At 40.1% G+C, this 24574-nt stretch overlaps 2 protein-coding genes across 4 annotated transcripts; both read right to left on the reverse strand.

The window, feature by feature from the left end:
* Nucleotides 1–249: 249 nt before the first annotated feature.
* On the reverse strand, nucleotides 250–9214 carry LOC128424541 (cytotoxic granule associated RNA binding protein TIA1). 3 transcript variants are annotated; one of them, XM_053410760.1, is made up of 12 exons: nucleotides 8997–9214; nucleotides 6611–6707; nucleotides 6068–6166; nucleotides 4704–4758; nucleotides 4463–4550; nucleotides 3910–3985; nucleotides 3634–3739; nucleotides 2965–3063; nucleotides 2797–2881; nucleotides 2541–2679; nucleotides 2219–2364; nucleotides 250–1801 (listed from the first exon to the last, which is right to left on the reverse strand). In XM_053410760.1, exons 1-12 carry the CDS (start codon nucleotides 9020–9022, stop codon nucleotides 1663–1665), a joined length of 1155 nt encoding a protein of 384 aa, XP_053266735.1. In that variant the 5' UTR covers nucleotides 9023–9214; the 3' UTR covers nucleotides 250–1662. The 3 variants fall into 3 exon arrangements, with proteins under 3 accessions (XP_053266735.1, XP_053266734.1, XP_053266736.1); XM_053410759.1 differs by having other exon boundaries at nucleotides 2219–2367; nucleotides 8997–9213; XM_053410761.1 differs by lacking the exon at nucleotides 8997–9214 and having other exon boundaries at nucleotides 2219–2367; nucleotides 6073–6166.
* Nucleotides 9215–10294: 1080 nt separating this feature from the next.
* dtwd2 (DTW domain containing 2) lies at nucleotides 10295–14457 on the reverse strand. Its single transcript, XM_053410763.1, has 6 exons — nucleotides 14196–14457; nucleotides 13885–13975; nucleotides 12811–12905; nucleotides 12525–12723; nucleotides 11916–12044; nucleotides 10295–11075 (listed from the first exon to the last, which is right to left on the reverse strand). The coding sequence occupies exons 1-6, from the start codon at nucleotides 14357–14359 to the stop codon at nucleotides 10896–10898; spliced, it is 858 nt and encodes a 285-aa protein (XP_053266738.1). The 5' UTR covers nucleotides 14360–14457; the 3' UTR covers nucleotides 10295–10895.
* Between the last annotated feature and the right edge of the window lie 10117 nt (nucleotides 14458–24574).

Raw genomic sequence — 24574 nt, forward strand, 5'->3', positions numbered from 1 at the left:
GGCGGCCTCAGTGAAAAACAATCTGATCCTTGTGAGGTTGTTTCTTAAACTACAAAACAATCGTTATTTAGGTTTAAAATAGAATAACTTAAGTTATGCATCACTCGTCAGTCTAAAGGCTGTTCGCATTGCATAGCAATGCAGCTTGTCCTCCAAGCTTATGGAAGAATCGAATGTTGCAGTCTGTCCTGTACACGGACCGGCACTGGACAGGGGCGCTACGGTCAAACAGCTGTTTCTGAAATCCACTTCCCCAACCAGAAGCAAGCACGCTTCCTTTATTAACATGTTGTCTTTATACAGATTCAGTACAGTTGAACAGACTGTTTGGTTATTTACATAAAAACAGACTTCCAAATGAAATTACAAAAGAAGGTGGAATGCAAAAACATAAAAAAAACCTAGTATTTCAAATTTTGCGAAAAGATAACCTTAAGTATTTGTGCAATAGTTGTCTGCCTAAAGTAAGGTAAGAGTGGCAGTAGTCCCTGCAATTGGTTTTATTTGAGATATTGAAAATCTAATTTTAAAAAATAAGGTTGACAGTTGACAGCCACTTTGTGTTTTATAAACAAACATAAAGGTTTCACATGTCACATGGTGTCACTGCAACGATTCTTTATAAGACAGTCCTGAAATGAAACAACAAAAAAAGGCAAAAGCTCTTTATACAATGTCATCGTTTTTAAAGTTGCTCAAAAGAAAAAGAAAAAAAGGGGAAGAAAATGACACATTTTTCTATTAAATCTGGAGCAAAAAAAGGAGGCGTAGTCCTTTTTTGTCTCAGGGGAGAGATGAACTGGACGTTGTCTTGTGTGTAAAAGCATCAGTTCATGCACACACACGTAAGCACACACACGTTTCGTATCCTCAGACCGGACGCCCAGTCTGTTCAGTCCATTCGGGGAGATGAAGTGAAGGAGCGCTGAAATGTGACTCGTCTTTCTTTGTTTTGGTGGTATCCGCTTTCACTCAACCGGCCTATATCTACTCAGTGATTCCCTACATTTCACAGAATGACTTAACAACACCCTGAGAACTTGCTTGGACTCATGTTTCATGTCAGTAACGGGTGGACAGACCAGACAGAACAGTGGGAGCGAGATGTTCCAATCGAGCAAAAAATAACAACAAACACCCCTTAGTCGACAGTCATCTTGTGGTTGCGTTGCATTATAATGGACTATTTGAGTATTTTCTGTGGCAAAGTTTCTCGACTCTCCTCCCTGTATGATTGTTAAACACTGGTATAAAATCTGCCCTTGCTCTTTGGCTCTGAGGGGCTGACACAAACAAAACCTGCTGTTTGACTAAAGACTATTTTAAACTGAACTGTGACAGAAATATCTTCATAATTTATCATTTTCATTTGGCCGCTTATCTGCAGTCATTATGAAAACGCACCAAATCATAAAATGGGCCCAGTAATGCACAGTGCATTTGCATTAGCTGTGTGTGTTCTGGAGTGGAGAGATTTGATTACACTTGCAGATTTGGGCAGTGGGTGAGGTTATGAGCTGTAAGGCTGATAAAATGGCGCACCAGCCTGCCTAACGGAGAATAATTTCTTGTGGTAACAGAGAGAGCACATCTAATGCACTTCTTCCCCAGCAGAGTATCATCCTTTGTGACCTCAGAGGCTTAGAGAGGGGACTACTGTGATCAGTGGGTGTGGTAGCCAGCAGCGCTCATGCCAGCCTGGTTGGTTAGCATCGTTCCGTTGACTCCCTGTCCCGGCTCTACCATGCTGCCGTTGCTCACGGCGCCCACTCCTGTCCATCCGGCACCAGCATGTAAATGACTGTAAGAGCAGAGAGAAACAAAACAGTTAGACAAATAAAGTCACGTAAACCAAGTTTTAAAAAAGCACGACATAGTCAGATCGCTTCACAGTCGACACCACACGGCTTGCTGTCTTGTGATTCCAAGTCTTGTAGACACTGAGTTCCAACTGTAGCTGTATTCCCCATTTCTCCATTAATTATTTATGATTAAAACTAATCAGACAGCCAAATCAACACTGCTGGAAGACTCGAGGCAGACCAGTGAGTCAGTTATGTGCTTTCAGAGAGGAAGTACGGACATGTAGCTATGAGATAAGCCGATTTGAGAAGAGCAAAATAAAAATAGATATGTTTGCATGCAGAACACCAATATTTGCAAAAGTTCATCTTTGCATGTGCACTTCTTCTGCTCCAGGCTCCACTCTGGTACTCACTTGTAGCCCTGCTGATCCCAGGTCTGTCCATAAACTCCGTAGCTCGGCACCTGCCATCCATTGGGCACATATTGACCAATCTGCTGCGTGTTACTGTACCACTGACCCCACTGGCTGTAGGGCTGCGCCGCGAAGCTCACCGTGTTCTGCTGACATAGAGAATGATATTTTAGGTGGCGGAGTATCAAATGACAGCTGCTTCATACAGCAGCCATGTCAGGATCTCACAGTCACTACAGCAGTTCACCAGCAGGAGGTTAATTGAATGTAAGAAGTTCAGGGTGATGATTAAAAGATGTTGGGGGGTGATCCTTGTTCATACCTGTGGCATATGAACCTGCTGAATGGGGCTAACCATGTCTGTTGTTTCTTTGCCCCAGTAACACTTAACAACATAGCCCTCTATGGACGTGCCATTGACCGAGACAATGGCATGAGCTGCTGCTTCATGGGAGTTGAACCTGCAGGCAGAGGAGATCATAAAAATCTGATTGCTTCATATCAAGTCATTCCATCAAGATATTAGGGTAATCTATTTATAGTATCATGTAAGCAGATAAATCAGAAAGTGATCTCACCTAACAAATGAGTAGCCTTTGTCTGGGAAAACACGGATTTCCATTATTTGGCCGAAGGGTGAGAAGGTCTGTCTCATAATTTGCTCTATGAACAAAAGAAAGAGGTTATTATTTCATTTGTTTCTTAACCTGCAGCTTGATCTCATGGACAAACAAGCTGTGACTCACCTGTGAGGCCTGTGGTGACTCCTCCACAGTAGACGGTGCAGTTGCTGGGACTGGACTGGCTCACCACCTCATCAAAGGACAGCTGCTTGGTACTGGTTGCTAAAAGAGAAGAGAGATCAGCTTAGATTTGATCTTACATGTGAATAAGACTTTTGACAACACATTCATGGTGAATTGTTACCGGTTTCAGCGTAAAACTAGCCAAAGTATGTTTAATAGAATCAACATAAACCAGTAGGAATATGAAGGCCTGATGTGCACGACAGAGTGCATGAGATTGATATTTATATCTTATTTGTATTCCTTTTCGGACCCGACTGACAAATGTTTTTCCAGTTTTTGTTCTGAATTGTTTGGTCATTTTACAGCCATACATTTTATTTACGTTCTTGTAAACATTGATACACTAAAACTCAAACAGTTTAGCTATTTGATGTTCATTCATCACCACAAACTATTATAACATTTAACTGATAACTTGATATCCAGTAATAAAAGCGTATCCTGGGGGACACAAGACTATCTGATAGAAGTTGAGCTACTTCCGTCTAAGTAGATGAAACAGATCTGCTACTGGATCTACCCCTCAAGAGTACATTCCTTAAGTGTGCGTGTGCCCACTGTGCACCAATTTAAGTCCACTGGTCAATCTAATTACTGAGGACTTACTTTCATTTGGAGTTTTAGGAGCAGGCTTCCTTGTGGCCCAGTTGGTCCTGATCTGCCGGCCTCCCAACCACTGCCCTCCCATCTGCTGTATTGCATTCTCTGCATCCTGATTGTACAGAGGAGGAAAACACACAGAACAAACTCTTGGGTCACGGACACCAAATGCAAAACATTTGACTGTGAACCCTGGCTCCGACTAAGTCAATAAACTGAACCTGTTTATCGAGCTAATGTTTTCTGAGTCCTCTGTCACAAAGGCACTACTGTCACACTTACCCATTTGTTGAAGAAGGACACAAAGCCATAGCCTTTAGATTTACCTGTGGCCATGTCTTTCACCACTCGACAATCCCTGTGGACAAATATAAACACACTGTAAATCAAGAAATACTTTAAATAGAGTGATTAAGTTGTGATATTAACCAAGTACCAGAATAATGTTATATCATATCTTTTGTTGTTTAACTTATCTATGGTGGGGATTCGGGCTGAGATGACAATGATTTAATGTTTAAATATAAAAATAAACTACATTAGCATTTGCTGTTATATACAACAGATTGTAGTAAACTAAATGCAGAGATCAGTCTCAAAACAAATCCAATCAAAAATACCAAATTTTACTACTGTTGCACTGGGTGACATGTTTGAGGTCTTCATGAGTTTTCAATAATCGATCTGATCTTAATATATATCATGAGAAGTCCAATCAAAATGACTGAAAAAGTAAAAAAAAAATTGTGACTTCTGTTTTAACATTTTTGAGTTAGAAACCAATAGTTTTGGTTTTTTTTTTTTTTTCATTTAATAAGTATGAGAATACACTTACGATATTTTCCCAAAAGGAGCAAAAGCTGCTTTTATGTCATCTGTGGTAATTTCAGGACTAAGATCCCCAACAAAGACATGGAAGTGACCTAAAAGAAAGATTCAAATTGTACTTCATGCGGTCATTCATACCAATATGGGTTTATTGTGTTCATTTAATAATAAGAAAATTTGCCAACTTACAGGTAAGAAACAATGCAACATTGTGATCTTGTTTCTTAATATTTAGATTTGCTACTTACTGCTTGTGTCTTTCTTTTGACTGGTTGGCGTTGTGGCCCAGTTGACCTTGACCTCCTGTAAGAGACAGATGTGGAGAACGGGGAAGAGGAAACCGGTGAGGCGTAAAATACACTTGCAGAGGAGAGGAAGGTGCTTTTTTTTCTGTGATTAGAGGATTTGTCACAGCACTTTTACTTAGGTCATATTTTGTGATTGAGAACTTTTTATTACATAAGGTGGTGGGGTCTCTGTATGTCACACTTGGGTTCTTAAAACCACCTCTAAAAATTGATCATTATCTAATTTTACATACCTTTGCATTAATTAATAAAACAATCAAATACAGTGGAGAATATCAAAGGGATTTAAAGATTTCACCTTCATAATCAGGAACATTGCACTCTCAGTCTAGAACAAATTTGGAGCAAAACTGAAGGAAGTAAGGTCCAAATAACAAGGGACTTACAAACAAGTGATTTTTACGAACTTGTTATACTCCTCAAATGGTCCTTCAATACCTGTTGAGGATAGAATATTTTCAACTGAATGTATTTTTCTTGAAGTTGCTCTTATGTGGATTCTATGTGGAAATAACTTTGCAAAAAGAACACACAGCAGTAAAGATGTAGGGGGAGAGAAGAGCATCAAGTAAAGTAGATCAGAGAATCTAACATGTAGAATGATTACACAGCAGGGCCACGAATAATTAATTCATACACAGATTGGAAACGCACTCAAGGAAAAACCTCATTAAAAGAGACAGCATGAAGTGACAATTAAAAAAATTCCAGATAGAACTATGTGTTAATCTGTGTTAAGGCACAATGTAAATTACACATTGTACATTTTTATCAGTTAATGAGCTAAACCTGTTATGTAATTTGGAAAATTAACCTTTAAAGATTATTAGTGTTAAGCATGTGTTGAAACAAGATGGAACATGACTATACTTAGATATATTTGGGTTTCCTGCGCCGACTAATGTGAGAGAATACATTAAAATAGGTTAATAATTAGTTACCGTGGTCAACAAATTAGTTTTTAAGTTTAGGACAACAAGCTGCTGATTATTCTACAGAATGTTTTCATACCATGAAAATGCAACCCGAAATCTCACATTGTTGTAAGTTTAGTTATTATGTTTTCTGGACTCATACAGCATTAACATGGCAGAGATCAGTCGTGTTCCCACCCCAGTCTTTTCAGAGAGTGCACAGACAAATATTGTGCACATGGGAATAAAACAAATTAAGTGAAGTGGAAGAGGGAAATAACATGAGTGAGATAAGATTTAATAAGATACAAGCTTTTCCAGTTGCTTCATTTCAACCCTGCCCACCAAGCCTTGCCCCCGTGGACTCACCCAGGAGATATGATAGCTTACCTTACCCAGTATTTTCCGACCATTCATGGCTGCAATTGTGGCAGTGGCATGTCTATGCTCATAGAACTCCACAAAGCAGTACGGATCATGACCTGCCGTCTGGAGTGTACAGGAAACACAAAGTAAGTCAGTGTGGCTTCTGTGCAATTCTTAGGAAACATAATGACCTCATTTGGCATTAAAATGGTGGGAAGTAAAGCTGGCTGGAACTGGTCATATCAGAGGGATCATTAGCTCAGCAAAAAACACTTAATGACAGTGAAAATAGATTAGGATGGTCCCTGCACCCCACTCAATAACTAAAGCATCAAACAAAATCTTAGTTTATGTTACGTGTTAGAAGTGAATAGAGGCTAATATACACTTATCAGTCAAGCACCTAATATCAAAAGGCAACAGTTGTGGATCAACAGGATGAAAAATAAAAGAAGCAAAGGCAGATTTTAAGGACAGGAAGTCAGGCGCCTCTCATTGATTTCTTAGAAGCAACAATGTTGTAAATAGTATTTTCAAAAGTTAGAAAAAGATGACAACTGAACTCACATCTACTATCATTTTACAGCTCTTGCAGGGTCCAATTTGGCCAAACAACTCCAAGATGAGGGCCTCTGTCACGTCCCGGGACAGATTCCCCACATACCTAAACAGAAATATAAACAAACAGGACAGAAACACACAACAGTAATTGCTTAGCAAGCTGCTGTTTCAAAATCCATGTGAATTAATACTCTGTGAACAAGTTCTGTTACTAATATTAGTGATGGAAGAAGAATTTAGCTCTTAAACTTCATAAACATATAACAATCCGAAAATACTTAACTTATATATAGTCTCTCAAATAAGAGTTATTAATGTTTTTTTTGTCACATAGTGACTGTAAACTTAAATGGCTGCTGCCTCTATTGCCTGGTTTTCATAGCATATACAAAACAATACATGAGGACCACAACGATTCTGGGAAGATGTTTTTTTGTGCGGCATTCAATAGACAAAATGATTAGATGATTACGCAAATACAATTGTTTGCAGATTACAATAATGACCAAAGGCTAACTCTACGATAATATGTTTAAGTTTTATAGCAGCGTTTCAAAACGAAACCAATCTCTGTCAAGATGTGAAGATCGAAACAATTCTTGTCCATACTTACACACCTGGAACACATCACACAACCATAAATGTACATGGGTCATGCACATTAATCAAATGTCTCTATTTCCTCCCGTTAAGGATGAACGCAACCATTTTCATACTCAAAGGGCGCCAGCAGTGTTTGTATTCTCTGTTTTAGGGGTTAAGAAACTCTGGAGCAGTGCAGATGACAGACATACACGTAGCGGAAGTTACCTGTTTTTACACTAAAATATACTAGTGTATATGAAGCCACAAGCTGCAGCCCTAGATCTATAAAAAGGCATTTTGGCAACCCATATTTACACAAACGGCTCCTCTTCTATTGTCTCCCTATAATTTCACTTACTGCTGCCACTGTCCTCGAGTATTGCTAAAATGGACCAAAACTGTTTTGTCAAAAGAGAACAGGCTACACTCCAAATACAATGCCAAACAATCTGCATTAAAAAAAAAGGTAAGTCTAATAATCAGCATCCACATTCATAAATAATTTTCCTGAGAAATTTCCTGGGGAACTGCTACCTCTTTAACTAGAGCTCCATCAACATTTAATGGGTTATTTCCTGGCCAATTCCCCATCCCTTCCGTAAGTGGTGTAAATTGGTTCAGTACGTTTGAAACAAATCAGACAATGAATCCTTTATTTTGTTAAGCTAACGGTTTACCATTGTGTTATAGTGTTGATTATTTTTAGCTCAAAATTAACAAATTAGACGTTTATAGTTTTCTAAATTGGATGATTAGTATTTTTCCGCAATCATACACGATAGTGAACAACTTTAGATGCTTGACTATTGAAAACAAGACATTTGAGTGTCACTTTGATCTGAGGGTTCATTTGGCGATCTGACATCTTCCAGTTTTAATTGAGGATAAATACTAATATCAATAACAATCTTGATAGCTTTTGAGAAACATGTATGTGTAAATGCCAACATCACATTCCCTCAAACAAACAAACACATACGATCACTTAGCAATATGTAACAAATACAGCCATTATGGGTATTTTTTATCCACACGTAAATGTCTCAATGCTTTTTGCAGGAAGTGATTCTGAATTCAATAACCATCTCTTCGACCTAATATAGTGAGCAGCCGAGGAAAAGTATTATTTAAATACACAGCTACTGACCTTGCTTTACCTCACTGCTGGATTTAAATAGACTTAGCTTGCTGTTAAGGCGGTAAATAATAACAAACCAAAACAATAACATCTGCATTCGCCTTTGTTGACATTTAGCTACGTAGCTTGTAGAAGAATGACCCATACACAGATTCCTAGGCCTCGGCCACAACATTTATAGAGACAAAGTAACGCACAGGCTGATACACCAAACTCCATTGAGAAAGATGGTAGTTTAATGATCTGCCCATCGCCAGTCTCTGCCGAATTAATCATATGCGTAAATTAGCGAAATGTATCAAACGCAAAACACACCAAACACTAATTACAAATAAAAATTCCTCTTTGATTCGGGTTTCTTGATGAATCAGTGTGAATGGACGGATTTTAGAGATTTGTTTTTTTCTGGAATTCGCTAGCTAGTTAGCACGCAAACCTGCCTGTGTGATAAATGTGCAGTGGTGAGATCAATACACTGTGTTTTAATTCAATAATGTGTTCATTTGAAAGCACGTGCGGGTGCAATGTGTCCGTGCAGAAGAAAAACAGCGTGTAGAGAATTGAGTTCGTTCTGAGGAGACAAACCACCTCTGACTGTTACGTGACGAATACAAGTGGTTAGCCTGTTAGCTAGCTAGCTGGCGGTACCGCAGACACACGCACACTTACAGGGTTTTGGGCTGGTCATCGTCCATTCTGTCACACTTGCTGGCCGAGAACAAGTCGCAACCCTGAGTGTAAATCCACGACTGTCGCGGGCAGCGGCCTGTGACACCGTCCGGTGAGTTTAATGCGCAGTGGAACTGATTTAGCGCCGCTGTTGTCTCCACAGTGAACAATGGGGGGAGCCGACAAAGATGGCGGAGGGACCGGGCCTACATGAGACGCGCATGCGCAGTAGTTCTTCGAAGGCAACTTCACGGCACCAGAGATATCTCAAGTAAACATTACATTACAAGTACTTGAACTTTGTTAATGCCTGAATGGATTTTCACAATAAAAAAATACACATTTACACTGAATCTACTTTCTAATTTGAAATAGCAGACAAAGATTTGATTTACTTAAATCAAGTGCTTTCTAATATTATTGACTAATTACAGTGTCCACAGAAACACCCTTTTACTTATGAACAATATGCTTGGTTTTGGTTTTAGTTAAAATTTGTCTCACTTAAGTTTGGTAATGGTTATATATTACTGATCGATAAAATTGATGGATTACTGAATAGGCTTAACAGGCACAGGCCTTATTTCTATCGGCACCTGTAACAGTCTCAATGTCTTATTTTATCTAAACCTATGACACACCAGAAATGAATGGTTGATTATGATTCATCAGATTCTGTGAGGGCAACCTTTAGCCACATTACAAAGCACTGACCAGTGGCAAATCAAGCACAGTACACATAATTATTATTTTTATATCTAAATGTAGTTTGGTACATTGCATTTATTTGCAAACTTTAATTAGCAGTTACTTCGCATATTCTGATTAATACTGATCAAAAATTAATTTATGATGCATTACTGAATAGGACCATTAGGTACAGGCCCACAGCACCAAGAGGTCAGAAATCATCATCTGCCAAATTTTAAGAAACAGACACAAAGCAACTACCAAGAAATACTAGCCTCCTGACTATCTGTCAGATAGACCCAGCTCGTTTGGCTGTGGACAGCCCTGTCAAAGCTGGTGATTAAAACACAGAAAGCGCTACAGGGCACTTTCATGTCTCCTCTAATGTTCACCCTGCACTCCTCAGATTTCTATAATAAGCATGCCACCTACAGAGGAGCACTTGATAACTCTGGTCGTGGGCTGTATTAGAGACTGATGGCAAACTTGGTGCTGTGGTGCGGTGGGAATCATCTGCTCCTAAATGTGGAGAAATGTAAAGACCTATTTAAAACCAGAGTACAATTAAATAAGTACAAAAGTGTAATCAAAAACCAGTCAGTAAGATATGGCTTTGATTTATTTATTATATCACAGTTCCGTACTTCCCAGCAGTATACAACAATATTTTTTATTTTAGGATAAAACTAATCAAACTTTTTACAATTGAATTGAATTGAATGCTTTTACTTTAAGACCTGCAAGTTCCCTATTACTGTTTATTTAACAGTTCTCTGAGCCAAATGTGGAGATCTTACATCCAATTTAATATTTCCACATTTGTTTCACTTTTTTCTCCTCACTGCTTCTTTGGTAGTTTCGGAATAAAATCAGCCCTTCCAGATTTGAGCACCTGCAGAACACAACTACCAAAATGTTTATAAAACACAAGAAGGAATCATGTAAACTTGTTTTAAAACAATGAAAGTCCAGAAACCTGATTAATTGTCACTATGACAATTCAACAACAGCTTTGTCATCAATTAATTTCAAATTAATGACAAATACATAACTTACATTGACCTGCTTCCAACTAATTTTTTTTATTTATTTCCCATAAGTCCAGAGTTCACCATTCCTGTACCCTGACGCTGCTGCACATGGGTGAAACAGTCCTGTGCAGTATATACAGAGAAGAGTCGAGGCCCTTTTCTCTGCTCAGTCCCACTTTCATCTGGGGCAGATGTTGTGATCGGTGACGAGTTTCTCCATTCTCTTAATCTTGCGTTTGTTCTTGGGCATAGGTTTGTCGTACATGCCATTCTTCAGTAGATGCTCCTTGCTGTGATGAACCTGAGCACCGTGATCCAGTTGGAAGGAGCACAGGGCTCTGAGGGGCCTCAAAAGAACCTGGACATACAGTTTGAAAAGGGAGAAGTTAATACGAAATACAATTATTCAAATTTATTTTCCAGTTACTTTTGATATGATATTAAAAACTAAACACTGGTGTTATAGCTCCAGAATATGCCTTTATCAAAATAATCTACTGATGAAGTGTTAGCAGTTGAGTTATTGTAAAATCATAGACAATAGGGTCAGCAACACCTGTAATTGATTATCCATTTTGTGTTATAAAGTGGTAGTCGACACTTATGCCTGTTTCTTTCTGGAAGAGGACCATGTGATAAGAGCCTGATGAATCAGCTACGGTCAGGTCATGAATGAGAAGACCCAATCAGCAGTGGTGAGTCTTTACGTCATTCTTTCCAAACATCGCAGTTTTTGCCTTTCCTTACTTAAATGCAGTCCTGGAGTTTTCAGACTAAAACGGGACCAGTAGCATTTACAAAATTGTATGGACACCAGGTGTATCTGTAGCAGAGCTGATGCTTTTTTAAAAAGAAAATGTAGTAGTGTAAATGTAGATTCTGATGTTGCACTGAAATGTATTTCATTCAAAATGTGTTTTTGACTATCTTATCCCACATTACAAAATAATTTTTGGCTTCACTGTCTATTTGACAACAGAGTAGGAGACACAGCAGGCTATGACTTGCTCTAAGGGTCCCGAGGCCAGGAGTCAAACCGAAAAGAGCCCCCCCCCCCTTCCTTAACATAACACTACCTCGTTATATATTAAAGACCAGCTAAACTGACTCTGTAAGTTACTTCATAAACACTGTGCAATCTGTGGGACAAAAAGCTTGTATTTTCAGACAATAAATCATAATTATTTCCACACATCACCTCTTGGATGGCGTCATTCTGCTCCAGGATAGACAGAGCGACAGCAGCACATTCCAGCGTTGACAGACAGATGTTAGAGGGTTGTGTACGGATCACGTACTGACTGCACAAAGTCCTGTTGAGCTGCACCTGGCAAACCAAAGCAGATGTCATCAGTAGTAGTTTGGTATTCTCACACTGTTGGTAATGGCTCTTATTGATTAATGTTTAGAAGTTAAGAGATAACCTTATTAACTGACAGCCGCTTGATCTTCAGATATTTATTGAATAAAACGTCTTTAAATACCATTTGTGTGTGTCTTTTTTTAGCAACAGCAAATCCTGTCTCTGTTTCTGGAAAGTTAACATGCCATCATAGAAAAATATCAACCAAAAGGGCAGCAATATACTGGCCTTTTTGGTGACTCTTCTTTACAGCAATAGTGGGATCCTGGTTTAAAGGGGGCTATTGGGAAAAAGGCTCTTCTCTGTAACCACTAAGATTTTGTGATTTAAGCTGATAAATAAAACACAAATGGGACACAACAGAGGAGAACGATTTTCAAACACTTAAGCTCACGTGACATATTTCTAATTTTCTTCACCCCACATTGACACATTGATTCAAACCTGTTTGGGCAGGTGGAACAGGCTGTTTTTCAGGAACATGCTTTTAGCCTGGTTCCAGGTGCCATCAATGATGATGATGTTATGTTTTACAGCTCCTACTTCCTGGTATTTCACTAACTCCTCCAGGTTTTGAGAACTAGGGCCTGGGTACAAGATCAGCGTCCTGCTGTCCCGACACAATGCAGCAAGGTCTGGGTGCCTGAGGGGAAATGAGATTAAGAGAAAAACAGTGTTGTGACATCAGGATATCCGTGTCTTATATTAGAATTAAAAAAAAACTCCTTACTTTTCCTCACTGAATCGCCTTCCTACTATGACATTGCATTTTCCTGGAGGCAAACAAGCAGCAAGTAGAGGCACTGTGCGAAGAACTCTGCTCTCCTGAAAGACACATGATTTGAAAAGTTCATTAGAGCCACAAATGTAAAAAATAGAGACATGATAATGATTGTCATCAGCTAGGATGTCTGTTTAGGGTTTAATTGTTAAAAGATTTACATACAATAGAGTAAATTAAATGAAGTAAACACAACCCCTTCAGCAAACAAACATTACAATGAGCATTTCAACTAGTCAGTAGTGAAACTGATTGAGGACACATTGCTGTACTTTAAAATTGAAAGGTTCTGTATTTGTAAAGAATGAGAACGTTTAAACTCTTTTGATTTCGCTCCTACCTCCACCAAGGAGTTTGTTTACACCCATTGGTTCACCAGCAGGACTAAACAAAAATTACTGGACAGATTTCCATGAAACTTGGTGGAACGGCGAGATGTGAGCCAGTAGAGAAAATGTTGGCATGGTCAGGCAGAAGGGCAGATTCTGGAAGTGTTTGTCACATTCTTTACCATTGTGAGCTAGGTCCTGTTCAATGAGATTCACTTGGATTATTGATGAAAAAGATGAGGTACATTTAAGGGACTGATAACCATGAGTGTGTTCAATTGGACTGCTGGGCCTTAGTGGTGGTATTCAATGTTGCCGTTATATTCTCCACAATCAATCAATCAATCAATAAATAGAGAGAATTACTGTCAGTTGTATTGATGATTAAGACAACATTTGTATTGAACTTTAAATGTAATTTTGTAACATTTGTGTTGAGTCAACTTCAGTGGAAATGATCTGCAGTAAACCTGGGACTTCGGTGGTGTCATTGCACTGTGGTGTTGCTACTTTAACTTGAATAAAGGGCCTGAAATCTTCCTCCACCACTGGAATTTTGAAGCTAATGTACTTCCATGATTCTTGCTGCTCTGGGTTTGCAGCCTCATGGTTGGATGCACTTATTGTAAGTAGTTAACGCTAAGATATGTAATGTATAAAGCATGCGGATCCATTTTGACCTGGATGGACTCACCTCTGCGGGATGCTGCACTACGTACAGGCATGTGGAGACCTCCAGGGGTTGTGGTGGCAGAAAGGGGCAGAGACACACCTTCTGAGGGCGACTACATGGGAGGAAAGTTGAAGACGTGAAGCTGTGATATGCCCGTTACTTCCCAGCCTATAGCCCCCTCTCTCTGTTTCAGCTGATGTGCAGATGCTCTGTAGCGACATGAACCTGTTCCCTCATCAAAGCATGCCACTGAGGGACGTGGTGGGACAATGTGTACAACCGACCATTAGGCTAGCTACATAGCATTAGCTTCGCTTTAATTCAGCTCTCACCGGCACCGTAAACACGTCGGTCTTCTTTCCTCGAGCTCGACCGGAAGGGTGGCCAGGTCTCTGAAAGCGTCGACAAGTCCGTCTTCCGTCCAGGAGCTGTCGCAGGTCCCTGGTCCATTCTCCTCGGGAGACACTGTGGAGCTTAGTCTGGGGGCATCTTCCATGGCTGAGTTAGCAATATGCTAACATAGCCAACTACTCAAACTCACCGGCTTTACGCCTTACCCACCGAGGTGGGCAAGGACCCGCCCATGTCCTGCATCTGATTGGTTTAGCTCAGAGCTGCGGCTCTGTGATTGGTTTAGAGAGGACAGTGGTGATTGGTCGGTCATAGTCATTTAAAGAGACAGTCCACTGCAAACTTCAACTTTCCAAATAAAAAAGCGACATTAGTAGTACAGTATCAGTACAGTATCAGTACAGTATCGGACATTTGATCCATTAATTTTATCTCTGTGTCCACTCTGTCAATTGTAGGCCTCGATTGAAGGATTATATATAAAATAGCAATAATTTCAGACAGACAGACAGACAGACAGATTTAGATATTGATCAAAACAATTCATAGATAATAATAAAAGTACATATGAAAATGTATATATTTCCCCGGATTCTCTATTATTATCACTGTAACACACACACGGGTAAAACTGTTTTTCAGTGGCATTTGAATCCAGCAGGGTAATATTTTCCGATTGACAGGTCATATTCTATTTCTGTCAGAGTGTTTTGATACTAATAGGGCAGATTTCCTGTGTATCCGGCCTTTTACGTGGTAAACTCTTTGATTCTAAAAGCGGTTTTGCTTGTGAACACAATTTTGAGGGACCAAAGAGGATCCTCAGACCATCAATTAAGACCATCATCCTCATTATGATCTTCATGACATTTGTTTCATTTTGCTTATTCACATTTTCATATTAGATTACATTACATTACATTACATTACATTTAGCTGACGCTTTTATCCAAAGCGACTTACAATAAGTACATCAACCCCAAGGTACAGACCCAGGACAACAAGAATCAAGAAAGTACAATTTCTTCAAAATAAAGCAAAACTACAAAGTGCTATAAGTAAGTGCCAGATTAGGTTTGTCTGCACTATTTTCTCAGATTGTGAGATATAGATGAATTAAATCTCATCTCTTACCACACCCTTACATTATACAAGCAAATTCCTTATTTTATACTCTTAAATGGAGCAGTGAATAAAGTACAGCACTTACTTTAATGTATTTGTAGTTGACATGTCCATGGAGAGGAGCACAGATGAGGTTATGAACGGAGGAACTTCAGCTGCTCTGTCTTGAGTGAGATCCTCCTGATGGTGGCGCTGCTGGATAAAAAGCTCTTGACTTGAGACTTGTATGTTACAGAACATGTGGTCCACAGCTCCCTCTACAGGCTAAAGGTTCCTCAATACCTGTAGAATTAAAAAAAAAGGGGGGGGGAAGTATCAATAAAGTACATTTATATATATTATGTGATGTATTTGTGGGAAAAAACACATTCCTCCTCCTTTTCTCCCGTTTAAGAAGAATTGAGCCTCAAGTTGGTCTGAGCTAATTTATCCATTTCATTAGCAAAAGAACTGAAGCTGAGTGTTGGTTTATTATTTTTTTGAAATAGCATAAAAGACATAACAAATCTGAACCTAAACCATTGTATTGTAACCACAATGGGAATAAAATGAGAGGAAAACACAACAGGTCCATAAACATCACCTACAGGCCCTGGTCCCAAAGGTGTTTAGTTAGAACAACATAGTTGTGGACTCTATAAACATGAATTTACAACTGAAACACAGACAAGATATGGAATAATTCATATTAACAATAGCACTGAAACTTATCTCCACCTCCGATGTTATAACTTGAATAAATCTATAATCAATTTGTAATATTATTCAGACCCCACAACTTTTTACAGGGTGATAACATGCTGCAATGCCCCCAAGTGGCCAGAAGAGTCAATGAATGAAGATAATAGGAGGTCAGGGGGACTGAATAGAGTAGTTTATGGTAAATTACCTGTCAAAGAAGTGTCACAGATGGGTGTTGCCTTGCTCACCACATTAATCCATCTGAAATCAAGCACCAATCCCCCAGAACAGTTTGGAAATCCTTTGTCACTAAGAGAATTGTGTGTGTGTGTGTGTGTGTGTGTGTGTGTGTGTGTGTGTGTTTCTGTCCTGGGATTTGTGGATACCAGAGAAACCTTTATTGACTTTGGTCCAGATAAGTCGATGAGACCATCAAATGGGCCAAGACACGCCTCAGAGATGAAGGAAGACTCCAGTTGACACAGATAACCTGGAACAAATGCTTACCGGTCTGCTCTGGAGACTATTGGGTGATCAGTGCAGGAGTGAGCTGGGTTTTCTGCTGGCTGACAAATAATTGACAATCTGAAAATGAGGAGAGATGATAACCTGTTGCATTATTGTTTGTGATATAATAACCAAAGCAACGCCCGTCCTCCGAGTGTTTTCCCGCGGCCCCTGCAGAAAGCTGAATGTCCAAAACAGGAACACAGGTCTCCCAGCATGCAACGGGACAACTTGGAGCGACAAAGGGCTAATTGGAGCTCTACTTTGAGACAGAGATAGAGATAGAAAAACAGTTTAGCAGCACAATGCCTCTCGTCATCCAACAAACATGCTCCGAGGCTGTTCCTATTGTGTCAGGAGCCCCTGTAGACCACTATGTAAACATCCCCTCTGTACTCCATCTTGACTATATGCAGACCCCGAGCAGGAAGTGATTTCATATCCAACAACCACCTCAGTCTTCCTCTCAGGTGGTGAACGTTCCTGGCAGCAGACCTCCCAGATCGAAGAAGAAGGCGATGTAGAGCGGGCAGAACTGATTCTGGTTCTCACAGAAACTCTAGAAAGTTGATGTGAGAACACAGCAGGAGATCCTGCGCAGGATGCCCCACGAGTGAGCGGGGGTGTTGATGAGGTTTCTAACAAGTTAAGTAGGCCAAGTATAAAAATAATACTAGAGCGGTGCCATATACTTAGAAGACTTAGACGAAGATGTCAAGAGAGTTTTTGGTGATATGGGCCAACGCCGATTTCGTGATCTCTGCAGCTGAATGAATATGTTACATCCTGCCTCTGTCTGCTCCACCCGTCACCTGAGCAATCCAGAAATGTTGTTTTGAGCGTGTATGTTCATGTTAGAAAGTCAAACTCCGGAGAAAGTCCAGACTCAATATCACTGACATTTTCTGGAGTTCATGTCTGAAAACTGTTTGGCTATGTACATAAAAGTCCATAGAAAAAAAAACATGAAGGTAATGTGATGTGAATTAATTTTGAATGACGAATTTCATGTAGGTTCATCATTGAAAATGACTCTTCAGAAGTAACTTAAAGCACAAAAATGATTTGGCCTCCCCTCTTCATACAGGTCATTCCAGAGCCCTAGACCTCTAACCACAAAACTACGGTCCCCGCTGATCTTAAACCCAAACAGTCTGCAGGTTCCTGTCTGAGAACTTCAGGCTGCACTTGGGTTGTTGATGAGAGGAAAGAAACTCTGGAGCCCGGCCATGACAAACTCTCAAACGTAATCAATAAAATCTTTAAATCAATCCTAACATAATGTGATGCTCGGAGCTGAGTAACACGATCTCTCTCTCTGTTTTATGTTAGATGTCTATAGCAGCATCTGTTGTGTGGGTTGATTTATGAGGAAACAAAGGGATCAGTCACTACTTTTGTATCTTTAACTCATCAGTTTGCCGGGGTAGAGAACATACAAACTGTTTGCAACGTTTTATGTTTACTTATTGTAGACAATTTAAACCATTAAGCATGGTTTGGTGATGTTGAGGCAGTTATAGAGGTATGTAAAATATATGAAAACAGGCAGAAATATGCCCCAACCTGCTCCTATAGAAACAAAGTCTGGTTTATGTCTCTTCAGTTTATAAAAATTTAATAATCTAAATCTTTACAGTCCTTTTGGAACATTAACCTTACATCTGAAAACCAACATAGTATCCACCGTGGACCTGTCAGATTGACCCATTCAACTCCACTGGAGCATTAAGTTGAGCCAAGGAACCTGCAGGGAGCTGAGAGACGGACCAACAGGACTGACACGCTATAAGGTTCAAGCTGCGTGGAGCAGAGCCAGAAAACGTTATTGTCCCGTTTTAAAATATATACTCGGCTACATGTCACGGTTGGTACGTGCTTGGTAATGAGACAAGAGAGAATCAATGAGAGGTAGACATGGGGATGAAAGAGAAATATATAGAAGGATGCAAAAGGGTTTTATTAATTTAGGAGATATTATGGTCCAGTAACTTTCTTTTACCTTCGCCAAGGAGGTTATGTTTTCATAGCTGTTTGTCTTTTAGCAGGATAACAGCACAAAAAAAACTACTGAACCGATTTTTTTTCTAAATTGATGGAAGAGTGAGGAATGGGCCGAGGAAGAACTCATAAACTTTTGGAGCGATTTGAACTTTATTTTAAATTTTATTCATCATTGCATGATGTTTTTTTTAATTTTTGGCAATATCTCAAGAAATAATCCAGAGATCTTTATGAAAATTAGAGCTTTATATCAAGCATATTAACAAGTGAAATTGTGAGAAGACATATATTTAAGTTTTTTTTACATAGTTCCTTGTCTTTATATTGTAAATTTTCCTTATTTATTACATTTACTGAGTGTATATTTCACTATTCCTTTATCGCTGCTGTAACACAGTAAATATCTTACCTTACCTTATCCACATTATCTGCCCATCCTACAATAGGCTTACAAGACCCCATTATTATGAAAATCAAACCAAAAAAGAAATAAAGAAACCAGAGTAGCAGCTTCAACAACACAACTAAGCAAATAAATCATAAATTACAAGGTGGCAAGTTTATAAGCATTGAAATAAAAAACAACATTCCATTCTGTCATCTTTGCACCAGACTGCATTTCACGTAATATGTATAGTCTTTACTCATCATGTTAAGGACAACACGGATGAAAATGTGGTTTGATCTCAACTTTAATTCGCACAAAAATCAGGATTTGTTTTAAATCTTCCAGCTTCAAAGGTTTCTGATCTCAATTCAAGGATGTGCATTATAGTAGCCAATTAGACCGTGTGGAGGTATGTGCTCTCCCAGTTCCCCTCTGCCTTTCTGAGTGAAAGTGAATAACTCTGTCATTCCCAGTTTGAGGATTCAAACTCCAAATTGAGCCGAACGTCTGTGTGAGCTCATCAGTCCGGTACATTTGCAAAAGCACTGAAGTTGAACAGTGGTGATACTTATTATTTTTAAACGCCTAAAAACATGACAGATCTGATTTGAAATCACTGGGCTGTAACCACATTGATAAAATATATTTATAGTTACTTGTGTTTGACTTCTTTAAGTGATTCGTGAGTCACTAAACTTTACGAACCAAACAAAGACCACCGAGACAGCTGAGACAAAAAAAAGTTTTCACAGAGACAAACACACCTGTGATGACCTTCAAGGTTACTGGCCCTTCACTCATGTTTGCTTGTCTGTGTGTGTATGTTAGCCAGTGTCCTTCTGGTTTAAAAGCTAAATAAACACACAGTGAACTGGGGTCAGAGATTCTCCAAACAGGTGAAATCAGAGTGACTTGAGCTGAGGCTTGAATCTCTTGTTAAATCGTGGATACAAAATTGAACTGTAAAACAAACAGTTCAGTCTCCTTGGTTTTACCGTCATGAGTCACTGTGCTGTAAATGTGTCCACTATACAACTGATCCAAAGCAACAACTGGATCCAAAACAGAAGTGAAACTTTCGGATTATCTATCGACCATCTGTGGCTCCCTGCTGTGAGAGGGTCCTGAGAACAACCTGCCGCAGGCGGACGAGTGAGGGATGAAATGAGGAAATCCAAAATAAATAAAAGGAGGGGAAAAAACCGCAGGTGGGGGGTGGGAGACAAACAAGCACAGGGCTAGTTTTACACCCACCTGCTCCGCTGACTGCTCTTCACCAGCTTCTGACCAGAGTTTGACGAACCTGTGGTAGAAGAGACGCTTCTCTTTGTTTGAGCAGTGGTGGGAGAAATATTCAGGTCCCTTACTTGAAGCTATTTTAGGGAGTGTTTTTTAAACAATGGATGGCTTATGCATAATGTAGAAGGTTTTCGGTAATCATATCAAAGAATTATCAGCCGACACTGCAGTGTCCCTTAGCTCTATGGAGCTTTTTAACACCTTTCATCTCATTGTTTTGGTTTTCCTCCGACAATTATACTGTTTCCATTCCCTCTCACCATTGTGTTTCTTGTGTATCAATGTAGCCGGCAGCTCTTCTGAGAAAACCCCCCACTGTACATGACTATACCTCAAACTGAACGGCATAAAGACTAATGGTGCTGCTGTTACTCTGTGTTTGTTAGAAACTTCCACAGACAATTATTTATCAAATTTATAGAAGTTAATATGCTGCTGATTTGAGGCAAAACCATTGTATTGTAACCACAATGGGAAGAATGACATTTTAAGTTGGACAACTAAAAAATGTAGAGTTTGCAATAAACTATTTGTGAAATAAAATGTTTAGGTAATAGCTTCCTAGAAATAATCCAGTTGTAAAGATGGGTGAAGCATGTTAATAATAAGAATTCTATAAATGGAATTGGTTCCAAATGTCCTACTGGACTTTTCCAGTGGGTGAGTGGTCAATTATTGGAACACTTTGCAAATTAAAAAAGCTTAAGAAGACCATGAAACCATGAAAAAAAGTATAATTACTGCTAACTATAAATAAGACTCTTATCAGAAGGTTGTTTACTCTGTTTATGTCAGTAATAATCCATTTATACCTCCTGAAAGCAAAGAGGATTTTCATACCACCCGTTCAAGTGGAGTAACAGTCTCGAAAAGATAAGTAGGCTTCACTCACACACACACACACGCACACACACACACACACACACACACACACACACACACACACACACACACACACACACACACACACACACACACACACAAATCACTTTCCCTCTAAAGGCTGTGAAGTGACACTGAGGGATTGAATGGATGGTACCACAGGCTCAGGTGAGAGATAAGAGTTAACAGCCTGAAGTTTCTTGACGGAGATGGAGAGCGTGAGGTCGCTGAAGCCAACGGTAACCTTCATAACGCTGGGAATCCTTTTCATTCACTGCCCCTCCTTTAATCTTTGACCCCCCACCCCCACCCCTTCATGGATTACACACACAAAACACAGGCACACACACAAACAGAGATAACGGGTAGAGAGAAGGAGTCACAAGCTTTGGTTGGTCTGTGAAAGTGCAGACAGCCGATGGAGCAGGACACTGATAAGAGCTGCTCGTGAAGTTGGTGATCAATGACCACACACACCATCTGTACAAGTGTGTGACTGGATGTTTGTGATCCTGTTAAATCTCACTGCACTGATTAACTGCCACACACAGACACATACACACCCACACACACACTGTGTTGTCCAAACAGATACAGACTACACCAAAACCAATATTTAGATTTTTTTAATTTGGTTCGGCCAAAGAAGTTTGTGTTTTCGTGTGCGTTTGTTTTTGTGTTAGCTTGCAGGATTACACAAAAACTGCTGGGCATGACCAAAGGAAAGACAAACTACATTTTGATGTTTAAAAACATAGATTTTTGTGTTTTAACAACATTCTTGTTGATTTCTCAGAGAATAATTCATGTGATCTTGATGAAAATGTTCAGGAGAACTGATATTTATGAGTGTAGGCAATTTGGTGCAGATCCAAATAAAAATCTAGATCTAGTGATTTTAAAATACTATACAGCCATTTCCAGTATTTATACTTTTGCAACTTCAGCACAATCTTAGCTTTCTATAGTTATCTTTATGCACCTACATCAACCCCCCCCCAACCTCACCAGAAACCTTTCTGTGGCCTATAATCTAATCCAGGCATTATCACATGGGGGTTCTTGGGTGTCAGGTCCTGGTTTTTGTATGTCCACTCTTTACTCTGACATCCCATCTATGAGTTGCACGCAGTCTACCAATGATGGAACGGGTCCTAAAACATGCAGTGATCATGATCCCGACAGTAGCCTACTATAAATACATTTCCTCCCTCGGAGACATGTAATCTCCCGACCATATGATTATTGTTAGAGCCATTACCGTGTTAATGTATACGCAAAATAAATCTGGCACTGGCCGGGACGTAAGGCAACAGAAGTGATTTGTCTAAGCATTAGTACAAAGTTGTGGTTTTGTTCAGAGGATGCAGAGTCGTGAGCTGAGCAGCCGCTCCCTGACGGCGACATTCAGAATGACGTTAGGCCCCTTCGTGCCCCGTTGTCTCCGATGGCGCCTTTTCCTGTGAGACGTGGTTCATTTTTCAGCCTGATAAATCCCTGAGCACAGACTGACAGGCTCTCTGGGAAGACGGATGAGCCTGCGGAGACTTGTTAAAAAAAGGGGGGGGGGGGGGGCCCTCACTGCACTGCTCTGGGTGTGGAAGCAGTAGGTGATAGTCACACCGGGGGTCATCGTCTTGGCCTTTAAATCTCACCACCAGTGCAGAGAGCGCAGCACGTAGTCATAAAGTATAGCTTCTTAGAGGGGAAACTTGAACTCACACATGTATTAGCGTGTGTGTGTCTGCTCGTGTGCAGGCATGATTGAAGCGTGGGGTTTTCCCTCTATATGGGATGTCAGCACTTCATTATGTTTTTCACCCAGAGGTTGTGCTTCTTGGGAGATGTGTTTTTCAGTGTATACATTACATTCTGGGAATCGGTGCAGATGGTGCCAGGGACAGAGAGCCGAGAGAATGATGAAGAGGTGGAGGGACAGAAACATGAACGTCTTCATCCACGGAGCAACCAACCTGGGCATCAGTCTTGTTTTGTGTCCTTGAATGCAACTCACTCCTGACCCACGATTTAGTTATACTAGTGCAGTGCCCGTTCAAAACCTGCTTGTTAGGAACGTCCGGTCCTCTTGTCCTGCGTTAATGCTCCGGAGCTACTTCAGATTTAACCCTCGTCATTAGTGAGTCCTCCTCAACCAGTTCTACAATGTACTGTCACTTTTTATTGTTTGGGTGCAGGGCCTTTTATAAACATCTATCGTTGAGTGAAGTCAGAAAACTTTGTGTTCATCCTACCTTATTTACCTGCAATGAAGATTTTATTTTCTGGTCAACTGTTTATTCAAATTTTATTATTTTTTAATTTACCACATGTCCAAATCGCACCCAATTCGGCATGGCACCTCCCTGGACCACTAGGGACACACACACACAAAGTGTATGGGTCAGAGTTTTTTGGGAATGAGAAGGTAGATTTGAAAATACAGTGACAGCAGGTTTGAGCAGCGTGTCCGTGCTCCTCCTGCAGTGAAATATGGACAGTGTTTTTTTTACACTTTCTATGAGGCTTTTGCTCTACACATTACACTCACAAAATCATATGTGCAAAATGTATTCAAGCAGAAAACAGCCCATTTTACACCTTTTCACTGTTATGAGAAGAGCTTCAGACCACCAGGCTATGTTACTGCCCAAACAGACCGCTCCCATACACCATACTATATATCTAATTCCACTCCTGTTGCACAACTTCGTCTCGTACACATTTTATCCCTCCTGTTCATCTCCCCCTCTATCAGCTTGCGTTGTGACTCATGTATTATTGTAACGTTAACGTAGGGAAGCACCCGTTGACCGGAAGATCTGCTTCTGGAGATTGAGCCAGTAACTAAACGACACTTCCTGTCTCCCACTCCCCAATCCCCCCCCTTCGAATGTTGCCTTACACAACCATTATATCCACATTAAACAGTTTGGCTATATGATTTCTTCCCTTTTGAGCTGTAGATTAGAGCTGTACACTTATATAAGCAGCACGGAGAACAATATTTTAAGTAAATATTTCAAACAGTCAACCAACTTTACATGCACACTGGCTGGGGTTTGGAGAAACAGTGAGATTCTCCCTTCAGGGATCAGCGTACCTTTGCATACTTTGCGCAAAGAAAAAAGTAGTTTGCATGATGGATATTTGTCAGATTCTAATGAATCGTGACAAAATCAACAGTTGAGGGAAAAGTACAGCAAATCCTGGGTGAGACATCCTCCTTCAGACATTTTGAGTTCAGACTTTGCCCACCACGATCCCCTCGGCAGAATGCCATATGAATCAGGGGTCGCAGGTCACAGCAGGTTTGCATTGAATCAAGCGCCAAATACACCCGGACACATGTTGCAGATGTATCCTCCACTTCTTACCACCAATACATCTACATTTAAGTCAAGGGGTCGTGGAAAAACTTAAGCTCGGGCCGAACGGGCGGATAATCACAACCAGGCTGGCTGAGGCTAAAAGAAT

This window comes from Pleuronectes platessa, chromosome 19 (assembly GCF_947347685.1).
Source record: "Pleuronectes platessa chromosome 19, fPlePla1.1, whole genome shotgun sequence".
Taxonomy (NCBI): Eukaryota; Metazoa; Chordata; class Actinopteri; order Pleuronectiformes; family Pleuronectidae; genus Pleuronectes; species Pleuronectes platessa.